Source organism: Molothrus aeneus, chromosome 14 (assembly GCF_037042795.1).
Source record: "Molothrus aeneus isolate 106 chromosome 14, BPBGC_Maene_1.0, whole genome shotgun sequence".
NCBI classification, from domain to species: Eukaryota; Metazoa; Chordata; class Aves; order Passeriformes; family Icteridae; genus Molothrus; species Molothrus aeneus.
In genome coordinates this window covers 10,838,781-10,855,495 of record NC_089659.1, presented here as the reverse complement: position 1 = coordinate 10,855,495, position 16,715 = coordinate 10,838,781, and the positions used below count along the sequence as shown (strand labels likewise).

At 48.1% G+C, this 16,715-nt stretch overlaps 3 protein-coding genes and 1 non-coding gene across 4 annotated transcripts; 1 reads left to right on the top strand and 3 right to left on the bottom strand.

Moving 5' to 3' along the window:
* The first annotated feature begins 2,254 nt into the window (after positions 1-2,254).
* SOWAHD (sosondowah ankyrin repeat domain family member D) lies at positions 2,255-4,162 on the top strand. The gene has a single exon (XM_066559658.1). The coding sequence runs from the start codon at positions 2,255-2,257 to the stop codon at positions 3,257-3,259; it is 1,005 nt and encodes a 334-aa protein (XP_066415755.1). The 3' UTR covers positions 3,260-4,162.
* A 3,276-nt stretch (positions 4,163-7,438) lies between these two features.
* Positions 7,439-9,416, bottom strand: RPL39 (ribosomal protein L39). Its single transcript, XM_066559327.1, has 3 exons — positions 9,289-9,416; positions 8,989-9,092; positions 7,439-7,743 (listed from the first exon to the last, which is right to left on the bottom strand). Exons 1-3 carry the CDS (start codon positions 9,289-9,291, stop codon positions 7,695-7,697), a joined length of 156 nt encoding a protein of 51 aa, XP_066415424.1. The 5' UTR covers positions 9,292-9,416; the 3' UTR covers positions 7,439-7,694.
* Positions 7,860-7,987, bottom strand: LOC136562821 (small nucleolar RNA SNORA69). Its single transcript, XR_010784579.1, has one exon. It is a non-coding gene; the product is annotated as a small nucleolar RNA SNORA69 (small nucleolar RNA).
* Positions 9,417-9,424: 8 nt separating the features above from the next.
* UPF3B (UPF3B regulator of nonsense mediated mRNA decay) lies at positions 9,425-16,581 on the bottom strand. The gene is made up of 10 exons (XM_066559325.1): positions 16,356-16,581; positions 16,019-16,125; positions 15,800-15,906; positions 14,973-15,071; positions 14,518-14,628; positions 13,784-13,827; positions 13,000-13,188; positions 12,354-12,505; positions 11,350-11,662; positions 9,425-10,517 (listed from the first exon to the last, which is right to left on the bottom strand). Exons 1-10 carry the CDS (start codon positions 16,533-16,535, stop codon positions 10,371-10,373), a joined length of 1,449 nt encoding a protein of 482 aa, XP_066415422.1. The 5' UTR covers positions 16,536-16,581; the 3' UTR covers positions 9,425-10,370.
* Positions 16,582-16,715: the final 134 nt, after the last annotated feature.

The following is a 16,715-nucleotide window of genomic DNA, read 5'->3' as shown; positions in this document are numbered from 1 at the left end:
ATGTCCGTGCGGTTCGCACTTGCCCTGCCCCAGGTCCCAGGACGGTTCGGGCCCGCCCGGGCCCCGGCTGAGTGCGGCTGGGCCCGGTTCCCTCCTGTGGCACCGCCGCTCCTGCCCGGCCCCGCTCGGCCCGGCGGTGCAGCCTCAGCTCCCGGCCTGTCTGAGCGCAGCTGCAGCTTCGAGGCTGTAGCTGGTGCTGCTTGGGTTTCCCTTCATTTGATGGCAGCACAAGCACCAAACGAGGCTGAGGGAGAGGAAACTCAGTCCTTCCCCAAAGTAACTTTCCTGGCCCCTGGGCTTCCGAGGTTGTCACCCTGATTTTATCATGGTCAGAGCTCACCAGTGAGTCCGGTCCCTAATGCAGGCATGACCACAGTGGCCCTGAATGGGAGGCTTGCTTTGCACCATTAATGCCTTCATTCCCCAAGAGCAGCTCCTTATTTCCCTCCTTGTTTTCCCCGGATGCCACCCAAGTGTTTTCAACTGTTCATCAGGATCTCATGGCTGTGTGGTTCAAGTTTTCTGCCTCCCTGAGCCCACAGAAGCCACCAAAACCCAGTGACAAAATCAGGCAGCTCCAGAAAGGGAACAAGGGGGCAATTATGATTTTACCACCAGTTGTTTGGGGTTTGAGACTACGCCAACTCCCCACACATCCCAGAAAAACTGGTCCAAGTGGTTGGAAAAAGGCAAAGGCCCTCAAGGCTGACGACCAGCTCAGGGCAAGTCAGAGCAGGGCTAAAGCTTAGGGCAGGCAAAGAAAAAAGCTTCAAGGGGCTGTTGTGGCTTTTAGCTGCCTGACCAGCTGCAAAACCACCTGGTGACAGTTCAGCCACGGGTGTGTCAGAGCCGTCATGGATAAGAAACTTCTGGAGAGAAACTTCTGAGAGCTTTTGGGGTAGAAGAATTAGTCCTGATAGATAACAAAATTAGGGTACAGACTAATGGCTGCAGCTGCCAGCAACATCAGGCATGGGCTGTGCTACAAAGGGGATTATGGCAAGAGAGGAAGACCAAATTCGCAGTGGGATGAAACACTGGGTGGCAAGGAGCCAAACAGTGTCCCAGGCTGGGCTTCCCTTACATCAGAGAAGCCCACCAGTCACTGGGACATGGGCTCAGGGGGCAGTAACCTGGGCCTTCCTGAGCACAGCATCAAGGAGAAGCATTGCAGCCATGGGGGGCTGCTTCAGGGGGCTGTAAGGCAATTGCTTCAGTGAGACAACCTTGGGGTGCTGCTGGGGTCAGAGGAAGTGTCCTGGGACTGGTGTCATGGATTTACATACACCAGACAATGTAACAGGGTCTGACCCTGCAAAGAATGCTGGGTTCAAGTGAATGTTTCCAATGAGTCTTTTGTTAGTTCTTTGGTTACACTCAGGCTGGTGCTTCCAGAGAGGAGCCCCAACCCCAATTCACACCTCTCAGTTATACCCCTGATACTCATTACCCAATCCACATCAATCACTAAGTTCTGGTTGGCAGTATCGTGATTTCTTGCTGGGTTTCACTGGAGCTGGGCTGGCTGCCTTCTGATGTTACTTTATTCTCCTGTGATAGTCTCCTTAGCCCTTATCATCTCCATTCTGCTCATATCTGCTGCATTCCAAGAGTTTTTTGTTAGCAGCATCATTTTATCAGAAGTTTATGTCTGGTCAGCTCTTACAGCTCAAGGCTTTGGCTGCTTCAGGTGCTAATGCTGAGCCAGCAGTGCTAAACGAGAGCATTCAGGCAGGAGAACACAGTTCAGCAATTTCTGCTGTAGCGTCAGCACTGAGCTGCCCAGGACCCCCGTGCCTCTGTCCGGTCCTGCGGTTCTGCACGCTCCCTGTATTCCCTCTCCCTCCTTGTATTCCTACATTTTCCCTGTATTCCCACACGCTCCCTGTATTCCCACATGTTCCCTGTATTCCTGCACGTTCCCTTTATTCCCGCACGCTCCCTCTATTCCCGCTCCTTCCTTGTATTCCCGCACGTTCCCTGTATCCGTACAAGTTCCCGCAGCCCGGAGCGCTCGCTCGGTGCCGGCTCGGGAGGGTGGCGGTCCGTGAGGGCAGAGCCGGCCGTGCTCCAGCCGTGCCTCACGGACACGGCGTGAGCGAGCAAAGGTCACCGCACCGCCCCGCCGCCGCCATGCCCCGCCGCCGTGCGGATCGGTTCCTCCTTCGCCCGGGACCGGCAGGGGAAGCGCGGGGTGAGTGCCGGGCAGCGTGAGCCGTGCCCTGCTGGGGACAGCCCTGCGAGAGGCACCGCCATGGCCCGGCAGGAGCGGGAGAAGGGCGAGGCAGAGCAGAAGGTGGCTGGCATCTCCGGGAGGTTCTCCTTCCTGGATGGCGCCCAGCCCCGAGCGGGCGGCCCGGCCCGCAGCTCCCATCTCTGGCCAGCCACGCTGGAGCGTTTCCATACGCTACAGAAGATGGACACCAACAAAAACATCAACTGGGGCAGGCACAGCCTGGGGAGCTGGGGTAGGACTTCAGGCAGGTTCTCCGTTAGCCCCAGCAGTACCCGGAGGAAGGAGCTGAAGGAAATCCTCCTGCAGAGCAACAGTCCTGGCAGCACCATGCGGTTTGCCACTGCCCAGAAGACATCCAGCAGCAGCAGTGTTCCTGCAGGGCTGCACCAAGAGCAGAAGCCTGAGCAGAGCCCTGATCTGCTGCCCCTTGTCCTTGACCCCCTGGAGCACGCGTGGCTGCTGACGGTGGCCGAGGGTGATGCGGACAGCATCATCAAGCTGCTGGACCTGGATCCCAGCCTGCTGACCAGGAGAGACTTTGTGACAGGCTTCACCGCTCTCCACTGGCTTGCCAAGCACGGCCACCATGAGAGCTTCATCCAGGTCATCTCCCACGCCCAGAAGAAAGGCTACCCTGTCAACATGAACATCCCCACAGCCAGCGGCGGGCTCACCCCTTTGCACCTGGCTGCCTTGCAGGGACACGAGGTGCTCATCAAGGTGCTGGTGGGAGCTTACGGGGCAGACACCACCTGCAGGGACCACAACGGGCGCAAGGCTTGGCAGTACCTGCCAGCACACACCTCCAGGGACCTGAAGGAGCTGGCAGGGGCCTTGGAGGAGGACTTGGTCCAGCTGCACTCTCACAACACCAACAACAACTGTAAGTCATCCAGAGAGGCTGGGGCAGGGCAGGACTGTGTGGACTCTGGGGCTGAGGGAAAAGCTGCCCAGCACTCCTGGGGCCTGTCGACCCTGCGAGGCTTTGTTAGACAGGCCTTTGCTTTCTTCCATGAGCGCTGAAGCTCTCCTGGCTCCATTCACCAGTAAACCCATGCTGGATAGCAGCTGGAAAAACCTGCAGGGAGCTGAGAACTTGGCTACTCAAAATCCTGCCCAAGTGGGGGTTAAGCCTTGGCACCATGGCCACCCTGGGTCTTGTGGTCTTTTGGGGCTACTCCAGTGTGTGTGTGGAGCACCATGGCCATTGGGAGCAGTACCTTGGGACAGCCTTTCCAAAAAAGCCTGTCTGCAGATGGGTTTGTGCCCTGTGCCCCTGTGGATGGGGACTCCTTGCTGCATCCCAGCAGATTGCCATGGTTGGGGTTCACGTGTCAGCTGTGCTGTGGGGAGCTGCTCCAACACCCTGCATGCCCACAGGAGGATGCTGACCCACCATGTGTGGATCTCATGCTGCAAACGCCTTCCAGCTCCCTGTGAGATCTCCTGATCTCTGCCATAGGCACCTTCTCTGGGTTGGTGTTTGTTTATGACAGCTGATTATAAAGCTGATTCTCAGTAGAGTAAGAGCTAAGGGCCCTGTTAGAAGAGTCCAGGCCAAGAGAAGCCTTTCAAACTGCAAAACAACTCACACTGGCAGCCCTTCCCTTGAGATCTCCATCCCAGGAAGACTGAAATGCTCAATCTCATTAGGAATGGGGGCCAGAGCAAAGGAGGCAGGAAGGACACAAGGGGGGCAGCATGTGGTGGCTGCTGTGGGGATTAGAGTTCAGGAACAGCTCTGGAAAGATGATTCATCCTCAAAAACTGTGGAAAAGGTATGTGAAGGCTGTGAGATTGAGATTATTTTTATTGCTACTGAAGTCATGCTGAAAAATGAAACTGATGAACATTGCTGCAGCAGTGTAACAGTGCATGTATGTCTGAGTCACTGCATTAAAAGGGCAAAGCCTCTGCTCCTGCTCACCTGTTTGTGTTTTCTTCACCAAATGAAGTTCTGCCCTGATGATTTCAACTTGCTTTTTACATTCTCAAAGGCCAGTACTGCTTCAAAATATCTTCAGAAAAACAACAGCCCCTTCCTCTTTCTCATCAGCATGAGACTATTCCTACACCCTTAAATAGCAGCTGTGTTTGAGAAATGCTTTTCAGACAGGAACTGGAGAGTTTCTGTTCCCCAGGGCAGCCCTTGCAGGGACAACTCCTTTAGGGGGGCAGTTGTGGTTTTCTTTCTTTCCAGCTGCCTTTCAGGGGGCCTGCAGGGGTGACTGAGGGACTCAAGGTGATCTGGCCTGGCTACACAGGTGCATTTGCATCTTGATGCAGAAAGACACACAAAGACACACAGGTGACTTCCTCTGGGGAACTAGAGCTGGGGGGTTTCACAGATCCTGAGTAAACTCCAGTTATATTCAGACTGCTTGGACACCAAACCAACCCAGTCCTCAGTAATGACATGTGGAAGAGCAGCCTCCACATGAGTGAACAGGGATCCAGTGACTGGATAATGCCCAGTCCAGGTGCCTGGGTGGATATATAGATGTGTCTGGATGTCTTAACCCCTGAGGTCAGCAGCAGATACATACAAAACACACTAGAACTAGATTTAATGCCTGATCTACAACAGTCTTGTAATGCTTTAGCTCTAATAGATTGAAGATGTTGACAATGCAGCTCCTTCTGAACTGCTGTGGCCACGTCCATGCCATGGGAGAGCAGGCTGGCTTCTCACAAGTGTGCTCATGCCAGCACAAACTCCATGAACAGCACTGGTGTCAAGCTCTGGTAACCAAGGTGCCATTGATAAGACAGACAGGACCAACAAAATATTTTTTTACCGATTAGTCTTCTGTTACCCTTTTACAGCTGTCAGGGAAGGGGCACAGGATGGCTCTTACCTCCTCCTCTGAGTAAGACACAGAGTAAACAGTGGAATAGAAAATTTCCTTGAAGGAGCCATTTCCTTGGCAATAGTACCTGTGGCTTAGTCATGCTCCACCCAGAAACATGGACTTAAACGTTCCATTTGAAAGTAACATTTTGCTGACAAATGCTGCACCTAAATACCACAAAATGATTTTCAGTTATTACCTCCTCTTGAGAGATAACCAAAACCCTCTAAAGACAGCTTGTGCCCTCATCTTTTGGTCATGGGTTTGACCCAGTATTCTGTGCTGAGACAAATTAGGTGGGGACTTCAGAGCAAGACCAGAACTCTGCTTCTCTAGATGTGTAACAACATCCTCACCATGTCACCCCCTGCCATGGGTGGGTCCCTTTCCACTGAGAAAAAAAAAAATATTTCCTTCCAGTGACCCATCCCTTTGTCTCGCTCGGTTCATTTTCATACCTGCAGTTGATTTGGATACAGAGACATGTTTAGAAAAATATTCCTCAAGTATACAATCAGCTCCAACTTTGCTTTTCACTCAGAAAACAAAATATGTCCACAAAAATCAATGGACTAAAATATCCAAATATTTTTTCTTTAAAGCTTCTGCGGATGTCTCAGTTATCATATGTTAGCTCAGTTCTGCAGAGATTCCTGATCCCCTCTCACAGGGAGGAGAGGGCAAAGAGAGCTGCCACAGACAACAGAAAACATTCAGACCCAGAGATATTTGTTTGGTTAGGGTTCTGCAGAGGATTGACTTTAACCTAACTTTAATTTGTACTGAATTTACTTTGTGCTATGCCTTAATGTCCAGCTTGAAAAGCAGATTCAGTCATATAGGGAAAATAATACAAGGAGTTATTTTCCAAAAGCTCCTTAATAGAAGCTACTTCCACCTAATAAAAATATTAGTCATGATAGTAATAGGGAGACTTTCTAATAAAAAGTAATAAATTGTCCAATCTGTTGCTCAGGAAAGTTTTCCCACAAATGCCATGGAAAAAACTGTCTCTTTCCATTCTCAAGTCCATAAAATTGCTGTTTTCCTCCTCAGCCAGATCCCCATAAACACAATTACAGAGAAACTCTATGAGCAGCTTTGCCTGCCAGCAATGGTGTGGAGAGGCTGGAGGAGGTAAGCTGGATGCCAAGGCAGAACTCCAGTCCTCAGCAGTGCTGTTATTTCCTGAACACTCACTTCAAAAAGAGTGCAGAAAAGCTTTAAAAATCATTGAGGTCAGAGTGGCTGCAGCACACGAGCCTCTGTTCAAACACCTCTGGCACTGCTGTTTGCTGCTTTCCTGCTGCAGTGACTTACTGCTTCCCCCTGATGATGGAGTCCAGACTCTTTCCAGACAGGATATGGAGCTAGAGGATACCTCTGAAGTATCTTGAAGCTGGTAAAAATCCCAGCCTTGCTCACCCTGACTTACAGAACCCTGCAGCACACCTTAGGAAGGAGGCACCTCATGACCTCTGAGTCAGATGTGTATTTCTGAGCATTTACCTGTTTGGCACATGCTGTACCAGAATTATTTTCTCAAGAGTTGCAATACATAGGAGATAAATCTATTTACCTTCAGTGTGAAAAGCAGCAACCCAGAAGGTATGGCAACCTGAGGCTTCCTCAGGAAGCTGCCTCTCAGGACAGACCCACGAGCTGAGGCTGAAGCCAGGAATGAAGCAGCACCTTGGCAGCCCTCAGTGTGAGGATGGGCTTGGCCACAGCCCAGGACAGGCTCACAGCAGCAGGGATTTCCTGCTGACCAGAGCTGCCACCCCAGCTCAGAGCAGTGAACAGAGAGGACTGGGTGCAGAGCCACAGCTCCTCCTCCACTCCCCTGCAGTAAATTGGTTTCACAGGCCCCAGCAGAGAATACCAGCACAGGGGAGCTGGAGTGCCAGAGACCAGAGACCCTTAATCCCCTTTTCCCTCTCCCCTTTTTTAATAGCTGCAAACTCTCCCTTTGAACCCCATCTTAAATTTCTACCTGTCTGCTGAGAATGTTTTATACTAAGCTGCACCTGTGGTTGGTGCTGATTTATCAAACCAACACAGACTCCTCAGCAAAACTCATGTTAATATTATAGGGAGTACACAGACATGCACTGCACTCTACAGTACTGCATTTTGTAAGAGATTTTCTTCAGGTCTGATTTTGACTTTTTTTTTTAATTGGTGCTTTGCTCCTGAAGGTTTACAGTCAGTGAAAAGGAAGACAGAGCCTACTCTACCTGAAAAGAGCTGCCAAGGTTCCTCATATTAAGTGAGAATATAACTAACATTACCATTAATTTGATTGCTACAATCCCACCACATACATATGAAATAATTTCCAAAACCAAAGTCATTCAGGTCCATATTTATTAGTAAGCCTGTGCAGTGCCAATGCTCACGGTGATGCCTGAAAGAACACTAATAGAACACAGTCTCCATGTTTCAGATACAAAGATTTTCCCAGTTAACATCAACATCCCAGACCAGCTTATAAAAACTCCCACACCGGGGAGTGCACTCCAGCACCACAGAAGGAATGACTTGAGGCTGTTATGGATCTGACACAGAAAGACCAATGTTCATTAGAGCTCCTGGGACAGTCTCTCTTACAAGCCCAGTTTGGTCCTCCTCCAGTGTCTCCTTTTGGAGTTGTACCTAAGACAAAAGCAGAGTGAATTAGCAAAGTGCACATACACATTTGTTAAATATGAAAGCAGAACAGCACATGGAAGAAGTCTCTTCCATGAAAGCACACTAATTTGTGAGCATGTACTTGTCCATGTTAAGAACAAATGCTTTCACCAGGGTGTGGGTGAAAGCACAGTGTTAACAGAGTTGCTCTCAGCAGGAAAATGGCAGCACTCCCACAGCAGGAAGCACTGCAATTGCAGCCTGCTTTAACACAAAGCTTGGACAGAACCCATGGCCCAGCTACTCAAGCCAGGAGACCAAGATCTGTGATTTTTTCCTATGGTCAAGTATTTCAGAGTACTGTGATTCAGCTGAAACAGAACCCAGCTGTAACCTGGCACACAAGGATCCAACTGAGTGCACGCACCATTGATCCCACCTAGAAACAAGCTGGGAGCAGCTACAGGAACAGAACCCTGCAATGCTGTGCTGGGCCACTGCCTGAGCCAGCCAGTGCTGCTGCTGCTCTCCTCACTACTTAGGACAAAGAGAGAAAGAGAAGAGGGAATTCTGTTGCCTTAAGAAGCCCAGACGAAGGAGTGTATGAAATAAAAAACTATGCTGCAAGTTTTCAACCAGAGGGCTTGGACAGGCAGGACCATGTGCATGGCCCATGTGCCCCCAGTGTGTCAGAGCACTCAGCGTTTCCCTAAGCACAATGCTCGAGAACAAACACAAGAGGAAAGCAAGGAACTATGACAAATTGATTCTACAGTCAGGTGCCAGCATTTCATACTATCAATCTGACTTCCCATACACCCAACAAGTCCTTTGCTTCCTTTGCTCCCTGAACTCCAGAGCACCCATGCTCGGGAACCATTCCTTGAAAATGCAGGAGCCCAAAGAGGCAGCTATGAGAGAAGACAGGTATTGGGAAGGGGAACGTCAGGAACAGAGAAGCTACCAGAGGACAAAATCTGGAATAAATCATCCACACGTACAGTTCAGTTTTTCACTTTACATGTACCACTGCTGAACGTCTGTGGACACTTGCAGAGAACTGGCGCAAAACCACTACAGAAAAAAATGGCGCGGAAGCCTCGGCTGCCCTACCATCCCTGCCCGGTCCTCCCGGGCACAAACCGCGCTCTGGCCGGCACAAACCGCGCCTTGGCGGCACAAACGCCAGCAGCTCCCGCCCTCGGCCCGGCCGCCCGGCTCAGCCTGCGCGGCCGCAGCTCCTCAGGAAGCCCCGGCCGAGCTCCTCACCTGATCTTGTTGCCGGTTTTCATGCGAATCCACTGCGGGATGGGCCTGTTCTGCTTCTGCTTCTTGGCGAGGAAGCGTTTGATCTTGAATGTCTTGTGCGACGACTGCAAGAGAGCGCAGCGGTCAGTGCCTCACCCAGCCCGGCACAGCCGCCAGGCCTCGGCCAGCCGGGAACGCCGCCCCCGGCTCCCTCTCGCTCCCTCCACCCCGCCGCCCGCCCGCGGGACCCCCGAGCACGGCGGCCTCAGGGAGAGGGCTCGGGGCGCGGCGGGAGGGCGCGGATGGCTGCGGATGTCTCACCATGGCGCGGAGCGGCGCGGCGTCCCGGCGATGGCGGCGTCCGAGGAGGCGGAAAGGGCGGAGCGGCGGCGGCGGGGCGGGCGCAGCGCCCCCTGCCGGTCCGGCGGCCCCGCACGCACAGAGGGACGGCGGCCCAGCGAGTTTGTGCGAGTTTATTTGGGTTTAGTACAAAAAACAGCTATGGCTAAAATTCGCTAGCTTGGGAGGACCTGCTACTGGCGAAGTCTCGTTCTGGACTGTAAAACAATACTTCAAGTTATGAGGGAAGAGGAAGCAGTTCCGAGAGGGCAGGAGTTCAGAAACATTTCAGACTTGAGTCAAGGGAAGATGCTGGAAAAGAACAGGATGCCCAAACCAGCTACATTTGATGAAAAATAAGCATTTCAATGTAGGGAGACTTTACATGAGAATTTATCAAGTCATATTCAACTATTAAGCCAGCTTATTCATACACTCCAACTTAAGTTACTTTATCCAGAGAACCACTGAAGAGGACGGTCTCTCCCTCCCTAACATGGTTACTGCACTGCCAGATGTTCTGCTCCTTGTGTGCCAAAAGGCTCCTATCCACTGGTACCTCAACAGCCCCAGCCTGTGTATGTGTCTCAGTGCCAGACTGACACACTTCAGCTTTCACTGCCTCACGCAGGAGCACCACAGAACACAGCAACACCTGTGTTAACTCCAGGCAACTCCAAGCTTGCTCTGCTTCAGTGCATCCAACACTGGCTCTAATTGCCTTAGAGTAGAGCTCTGGCTTTTGATCCAGGTGTCATTCCCTCCTGACCACAGCTGATTTATTATCAAACTTAAGGCCATAAAGTCTTTGTATTTCGCAAGGATTCTCTTCTCTGCTGTAGTTAGATGCTGGGAAAATAAGTTCAAATAACTGAAAATATTACAATGAGAACACATTTCAAATTTGGAATCTACAACTGAGTTTCTTTAACCAGAAACATCCAACAGCACAATGCCCCCTTGTCTTCCTTTGTTCCTTGTTCGCTCCGAAGGCACTTCTGGATTGCGTAGTACATGCTCTTTGGCTGCACAGACAGTCAGAACACATAAGGCTGGCACGTCAGTCACTCCTCTTCCTTCGTGTGACTGCTCTCACCCTCTTGTTTCTTATCCACTCCCTGATCTGGGGGCTTTGCAGCACTGTCTTCATACTGACACAATCTGCTCCGGCTTCGGGCCCCGGGCTGGTACAGCTGCATTGCTGGGCGATCCTGAAATAAATCAAAACTATTTAGATTCTTTTATAACTCCCTGCTCTCAGGGTTATTATGGCATCATTTCTATGGTATTAGAAATGGCTCAAATTCAAACTTTTCAGGCTAAGTTTAATTATTCCACAGTGGTGGCAAAGTAACTTCAATTGTCCCAAATCAAGGTTGTCTCTGTTGAAAAGCAACGTCCCTGTTCAAACCACAATGAACACTGCTCAGAGTTGAGGTTATTTGTAACGAGTTTCCTGCTGAGTTCAGCTAACATCCTCTCAGAAGAGAGGCCAACTTCAAAGTTTCAAAACCTTGAATTTCATTTGTACCAGACAATGTCTTAAGTGATACAGAAAACAAGCGCAGAGATACTGCAAAAACAGATTTTGTAGAGTACATAAAATTACACTCAAGACATTATTTCCTGAAACTAGAGCACATGTCATATTCTGCAAGTTGCAGTTTCCTATTTTAAGGAACCTGTTCAATCACACTCCCACTCTGAGATGCATTTTCAGGCATCATAAGATCAGCAGACACAAACAGATTACTGATACTCTACCAACACCTTAAAGAGACAGCCTATGGCACAAGTCAGCAAATAAAAAAGGATCAGTGTCTTACAATTTAACCCATGTTTTCTTGGATTAGTTCTTACACAGTGACAAGAAATACCACTGTTAAGCAAATTTTAGTGCACATTTCTAGCAATGGCAGAGTTTGCTGCAGAACAGGGAGAAGTTTCAACAGAGAAACCACATGGTTCTTTCCTTGAAGTGCTTTTATCCTAAAAACCACAGATCCCTATGAATCAACACATGAATTTAAAGAAATCCAGCACCTTGTTTCTGATACGATCCCTCTTAATTGTATCCTCTTTTTTATCATCTTTGGTTACTTTCTCAGATTTGTCCGTGCTGCTGGTAAAGTCTGTAAGATCACTTTTCTTTCCCTTTTCTCTGAGTAAGTCTCTCTCCTTTTTCACCTCTTCCTCTTTTCTTCTAAAAACCTTCTCTTTCTCATAGCGCTCTTTCTGCCTCCGACGCTCCTCTTCTTGGCGCCTCAGTTTCTCTCTCTGTGCTCTCTCATATTCTCTGTCTCTGTCAAAATCTCTATCTCGGTCCCTGTAGTCCTTTACACACTCATCTTCCGATCTGTATGAAAACAAAACTGAAAATTAAGCTCAAAAGATTCATCAAACAGAGTTGGGAGATCAATGTAATAGTGGTGTAAATGTGCAATAGGAAGATGACACACTGGCAGGTACTAGGGAGCTCTTGGGAGGCTGTGATAGCCCAAGTCATGCATGACAGCCAGAGAGGACACTGACCTCTAGAGCTTCCCAGCCTAATCTCTTCTAGCTTTGAAAAAACATCTGAATTTGTCTGTCTTATCTGTATTTCTCACATGGCAAAACTGAACCTCAAACAGATCATGGAGCTGTTGAGAATTACACTTTCCACTTTGACTTTTTACAAGACTTAGAGGAACTGGTAACTGGAGAATACTTCTCCTCTTGCCATGGTTATAATAATTATCTCATTGCAAGGACAGTGCTCACAGCCTGCTGCATTCACCTACATATGGGCTTCCTTAGTGGAGTTCCTATAATGAGTTGTAAAAATATTAAAATCTGTCCACTAATGAAGAATTTCCAGGTAATTCACAGAGCTTTCTGTAATCATGGGGATGTGCACTGGCACAGAGAACACAGCTCATGCCTTATATGAGAAAAAGCATTTGAAAGGAATTTCAAAACATGGTCATGGCAGAGCAGCCTAAGCCTCAGTACAATCAGGAAACAAGTTATAGATACATATATATTTATAGCAAGTACTAGAATACTTTTTTGCCTTCTCTTCTTTTGTCTCCCCATCAGATCGTTTGGCAGATGCACTACTCGCATTTTTTTCCTCCCTCAGAGTCTCTCTTTCCAGTTTCTTGGATTTTTCTTTTCTCTCCAAGTCTTTTTCATCTTTTTCAGGCTTCTTAAGTAGCTACAAAGAAAACAGAAGTCTCAACTAAAAAGCTCACTCTAACACATATTGTGTGGCACAACACCGAAATTGCATCAAAGGAACCACAGGCCAGTAAGAAGTAAACATTAAGGAAATATTACTGCAAATCACAGTATTTCTAAAAGCTGGAGTGTATGAGTAAGCATTATTCACACAGCAGACTAAGATTTTTCTCCTAAACCAGGCTGTTTTAGAAAGCTTAAAAATAGTCTCCATTCCATAGTGAATTCACAATCCTGTTTACCGCAGCATGTACAACAGTCACGTGACAAAAACTTTAAATATTACTATGAAACATTACAGCATGTAAACCTTTACAATGCCTATTACTGAATATTACAAAAAATTGGTCATTTACTAACACCAAACTCATATGATTCTTCACACAATACCCAAAGTACATTTTGAGACTGATATACAAATAATAGGGGAAAAGGGAGTGTAACAGTTTATAATAAAGAACTGTTCTAGACCTTAATCTTTGGTTCTTCTTTTGATCTGTCTCTTTCTTTTTCTGGACATCTGTCTACTTTCTTCAATTTTTCTGCTTCTTTTCTCTTCCTTCTCTCCTCTTCTTTCCATTTTCTTCTTTCTTCTTCTCTTTGTCTTTTTCTTTCTAATTCTCTCCTCCTCCTCTCCTCTCTTTTTTCTTCTCTCAGTCTCTGTGTATGCAAAAACAAAGAGAAAGTGTCTCTCCACAGAAGAAAACATCTCTTTAAGCCATCAAACAACTCACCTCAAAGCTGCCTCTATTATAAAAGGAAAAAAAAAAGTCCTGTCATCTCTGTTGCTGCTGTGAACCTGAACATGTTGCAGCAGTATTTTTTTTTACTCATAAGCCTTAATTTGTACTTAATTTGTCTTAAACTTAATTTGTCTTAAAAAACTCAAATACATCAGTGGCCTCAAACTTTATCATTCCAACTTTAATTAAATCTGCCCCACCTCTGCTTTTCTCCATTGCTAAAAGTTAAAATAACATCAGGAGAAAGATCACTTACAAGGACCTCAGCCATATTGCACTAAAAATGGAAGCTCTACAATGAATCTGTTTTGTCAGTTCAAAAAGAGGTATTTTGCTGTGAGTAGAATGTATCCAAAGCACCATCATTTCAACACTCCTTTAAAATATATGAACCAGAAGTTGACAAGTCAGGTCAAAAGCTCCTTCTTCAAAAAGAAGGGCAGAAATGTATCAGCATACAATGACCAAACTGTACTTGCAAACAACATGAAAATTCTGGAGGTAAGTCTTACCTGTTTATTTTTCAAGAAGTTCAATAAAGGAGTAGTCTTTTTAGCTGGAGAATAGATAAAACAAATGTAAATATCTTGCCTTATCCAATACTGCAATACCTACAACAGAGCTCTGTATAAAGTGACAGAGCCTTACACATCCCCCTGCCTGCCATATACATTTCCCTTCTCTCATATACAGCAACACAGCAGTGAAAAAAGTATTCCAAACCTATCTCCAAACAGTGGCAACTATTAGGATTCTATAAACTTCTTTAGGATACTAACAGGATTTTCCTTACACCTCTCTCTACATTCAGTCTGCATTAGGCTTTTCCCAGACACTCTCATTTTTAAAGAGATCCCTGTAAGATACTTAAAGCAACCTGGCCATTTTTAGTGGTATTTTACCCAACCACACTATCTCAACTTGTGCCTGCATGGAACATCATGATCACAGCACTGTGCATTAAACACCACTGCATCTCACTGAAATGCAGCCACTGCACAGCCTGCTCTGGCTAACATATATCTCCAACAGGAAGGAACTTTGTCATCTAAAACCTATGCCTACAGAAGAATTTAGAGCATTGGAACAAAACAAAACACAGAATAATATTAGCCTAAATGTTTAACAAATAGTAAGCAGGCACACAAAAGAATTCAGTCTCCTCCAGGCTGAGCTTCAAATTACAAAACATGTTTGTTTCTTTGTGACCTAGGAAAATGTAACTATAGTACATAGATTTCCATACCTATTAGCTCTTTGTTTCTTGCCTCTATTTCCTCCAACAAAGTTTCAGGAGTGGAGGTTAATTTTTCATCATCTGCACTGTAACTTTCCAAAAACTTCTTGTATTCTGGATCTACACAGAAGAGAAGGGAAAAAGGGGGGGGGGGGAAGAAGAGATACTGTAGCATGAAAAGTATTTACATCATGCACTGCTCAGTTACATTTACTTCAGCTGGGTTGTTTATATGCCACCTTTTCACAAGTTAGCAGCTCAAATGAGCTGCTGTATTATGCTTGTCTGGGACAATCATATTTAATAGATTTCTAGCTGACAAAGCAGTGCTCATAAACTTCACATATAATTAAGCAAACATCCTATTGGTGGAACTATAGTGTCACAGTAAAAACATTACATTCAAATTACTGCTAAGAGTTTCAAGTCTACACATGCAAAAACAAACTAGCTTGCTGTTATACCATCTTCAATAGTTCCAGTTTTGGCATCCTTTTTCTTACTCTTCTTTTTTGCAGCTTTTTGGAAAGGTGCAAACTCAACTATGGCAGCATATTCCTGACCTGTTGTGAGAAAAAATACATTAAAATAAAGATGAAACAGATATAAAATAGATTATATTGTCCATATCTAAAGCAGAAAGGTGAGTCTCACAAGAAATATGTAATACTAGAAGAGACTACTTACACAGCATAAAAACATTATTGCATTTAGAAAACCATTTAATAAAAAAATAAACCACTCTACAGACAGCAGAATTCATTACCTTAACACTGTCACTATACTAATAAACAGCAAACTCACAGGCTGACAAGAAGGACATACTAGATTTAAGACTGCCCATGACTGTCAGTTCCACCACCTCAGCAGCACCACACCATGTAATGGCCTCATCCTACAGACTCTGCATTCATTGTGCAAGAAAGAATATTTTAAGCTAATACAACTGAGGCAAATCTCAATTTTTGACAAAATATAGCAGAATGCAACACAAGACAAGCAGGCTTTAAAGCTTTATCTTCTGGCAAGAACACTACATTTATGGCTGCACGAATCCAGCTGGGTATGGCAAACACAGTGTGCTGTTACACTGCAAACCAGCTCATTTAAAGGACTTAGATGTTATCAGATCTATGTATGTAAGTATTTCTAGAGGTATTGGAACTGTTTTTGAGGCACTAAACACAAACAAGTCAGACGTGGCTGCTCACACCCACCCCTCCAAAGCTCAGCCAGCACACGGCACAGACAGCAGGGAAGCAGCAACATCCATCGAGTGCCGTTCACTTACCTTTGTGATCGACAAAAACGTAGCCGTCGAAGCGATCCCTGAAGAGGACTATGTCTTCCTGGTTCTTGAAGTTGATGTAGGCTCTGGAGAACATGTGCGGGTACAAGCTGCAGAGACACAAACCGAGAGCGCTGCGCTGACGAGGCGGCGGCGCCACTGGGGCCCGGCTGGCGGTAGCGGCGGCTCCCGGGAGCGCCCGGACTGGGCAGGCGGCCGTACCTGGAGTCGTTCGCGAAGAACTCGAAGTAGTCGTGCTCGGGCAGAGGCTGCAGGTGCTCCTCCAGCTGCTCCTTCGTCAGGCTGGGCGGCAGCCGGCGGATCACCACCTGCGGCACGGCAGGACCGGCGCTCAGGGCGGCGGCAGCGCCGGGGACGAGTCATTACCGCGCCTCCCCCGACACGTCCCGTCCCAGGAGGCCCCCGCAAGCGGCCCGTTAGCGGGGGAAGGTCCCGTTACAGAGGGGGAGCCCTGTTACCGGAGGGAGGAGGGGCCCGTTACAGACGGTGAGCCCCGTTACCGGGGAGGGCGCCGTGCCCGGCGGCGCGCAGGCCCCACCTTGCTGAGCGTCTCCTTCTTGTCCTTGGGCCGCTCCAGGCGATCGAGCTCGGCGGCGCCGGTTCTGCCGTCCGTGCTGGCGGCGGGGCCCGAGCCCGGTCCCGCGGGCAGCAGAACGCCCGGCCCGGCGGAGGCCCCGCGCCGCTCCTTGGGCCTGGCGTTCTCCTTGTCCTCCTTCATCCCGATCCCGTTCCTGACTCCGGCCCGGGCTGCGCCGCGCGCACCCAATCACCGCCGCCTCTCGCGAGACTGCGCCTTAAAGGTGCCGCTGCCTCCGCCGAACTACCACTCCCAGAGTGCACTGCGCCCGCCACCGCTGGTACCGGCGGGGTCAGCGACCGGCACCGAGAGCGGTATCGG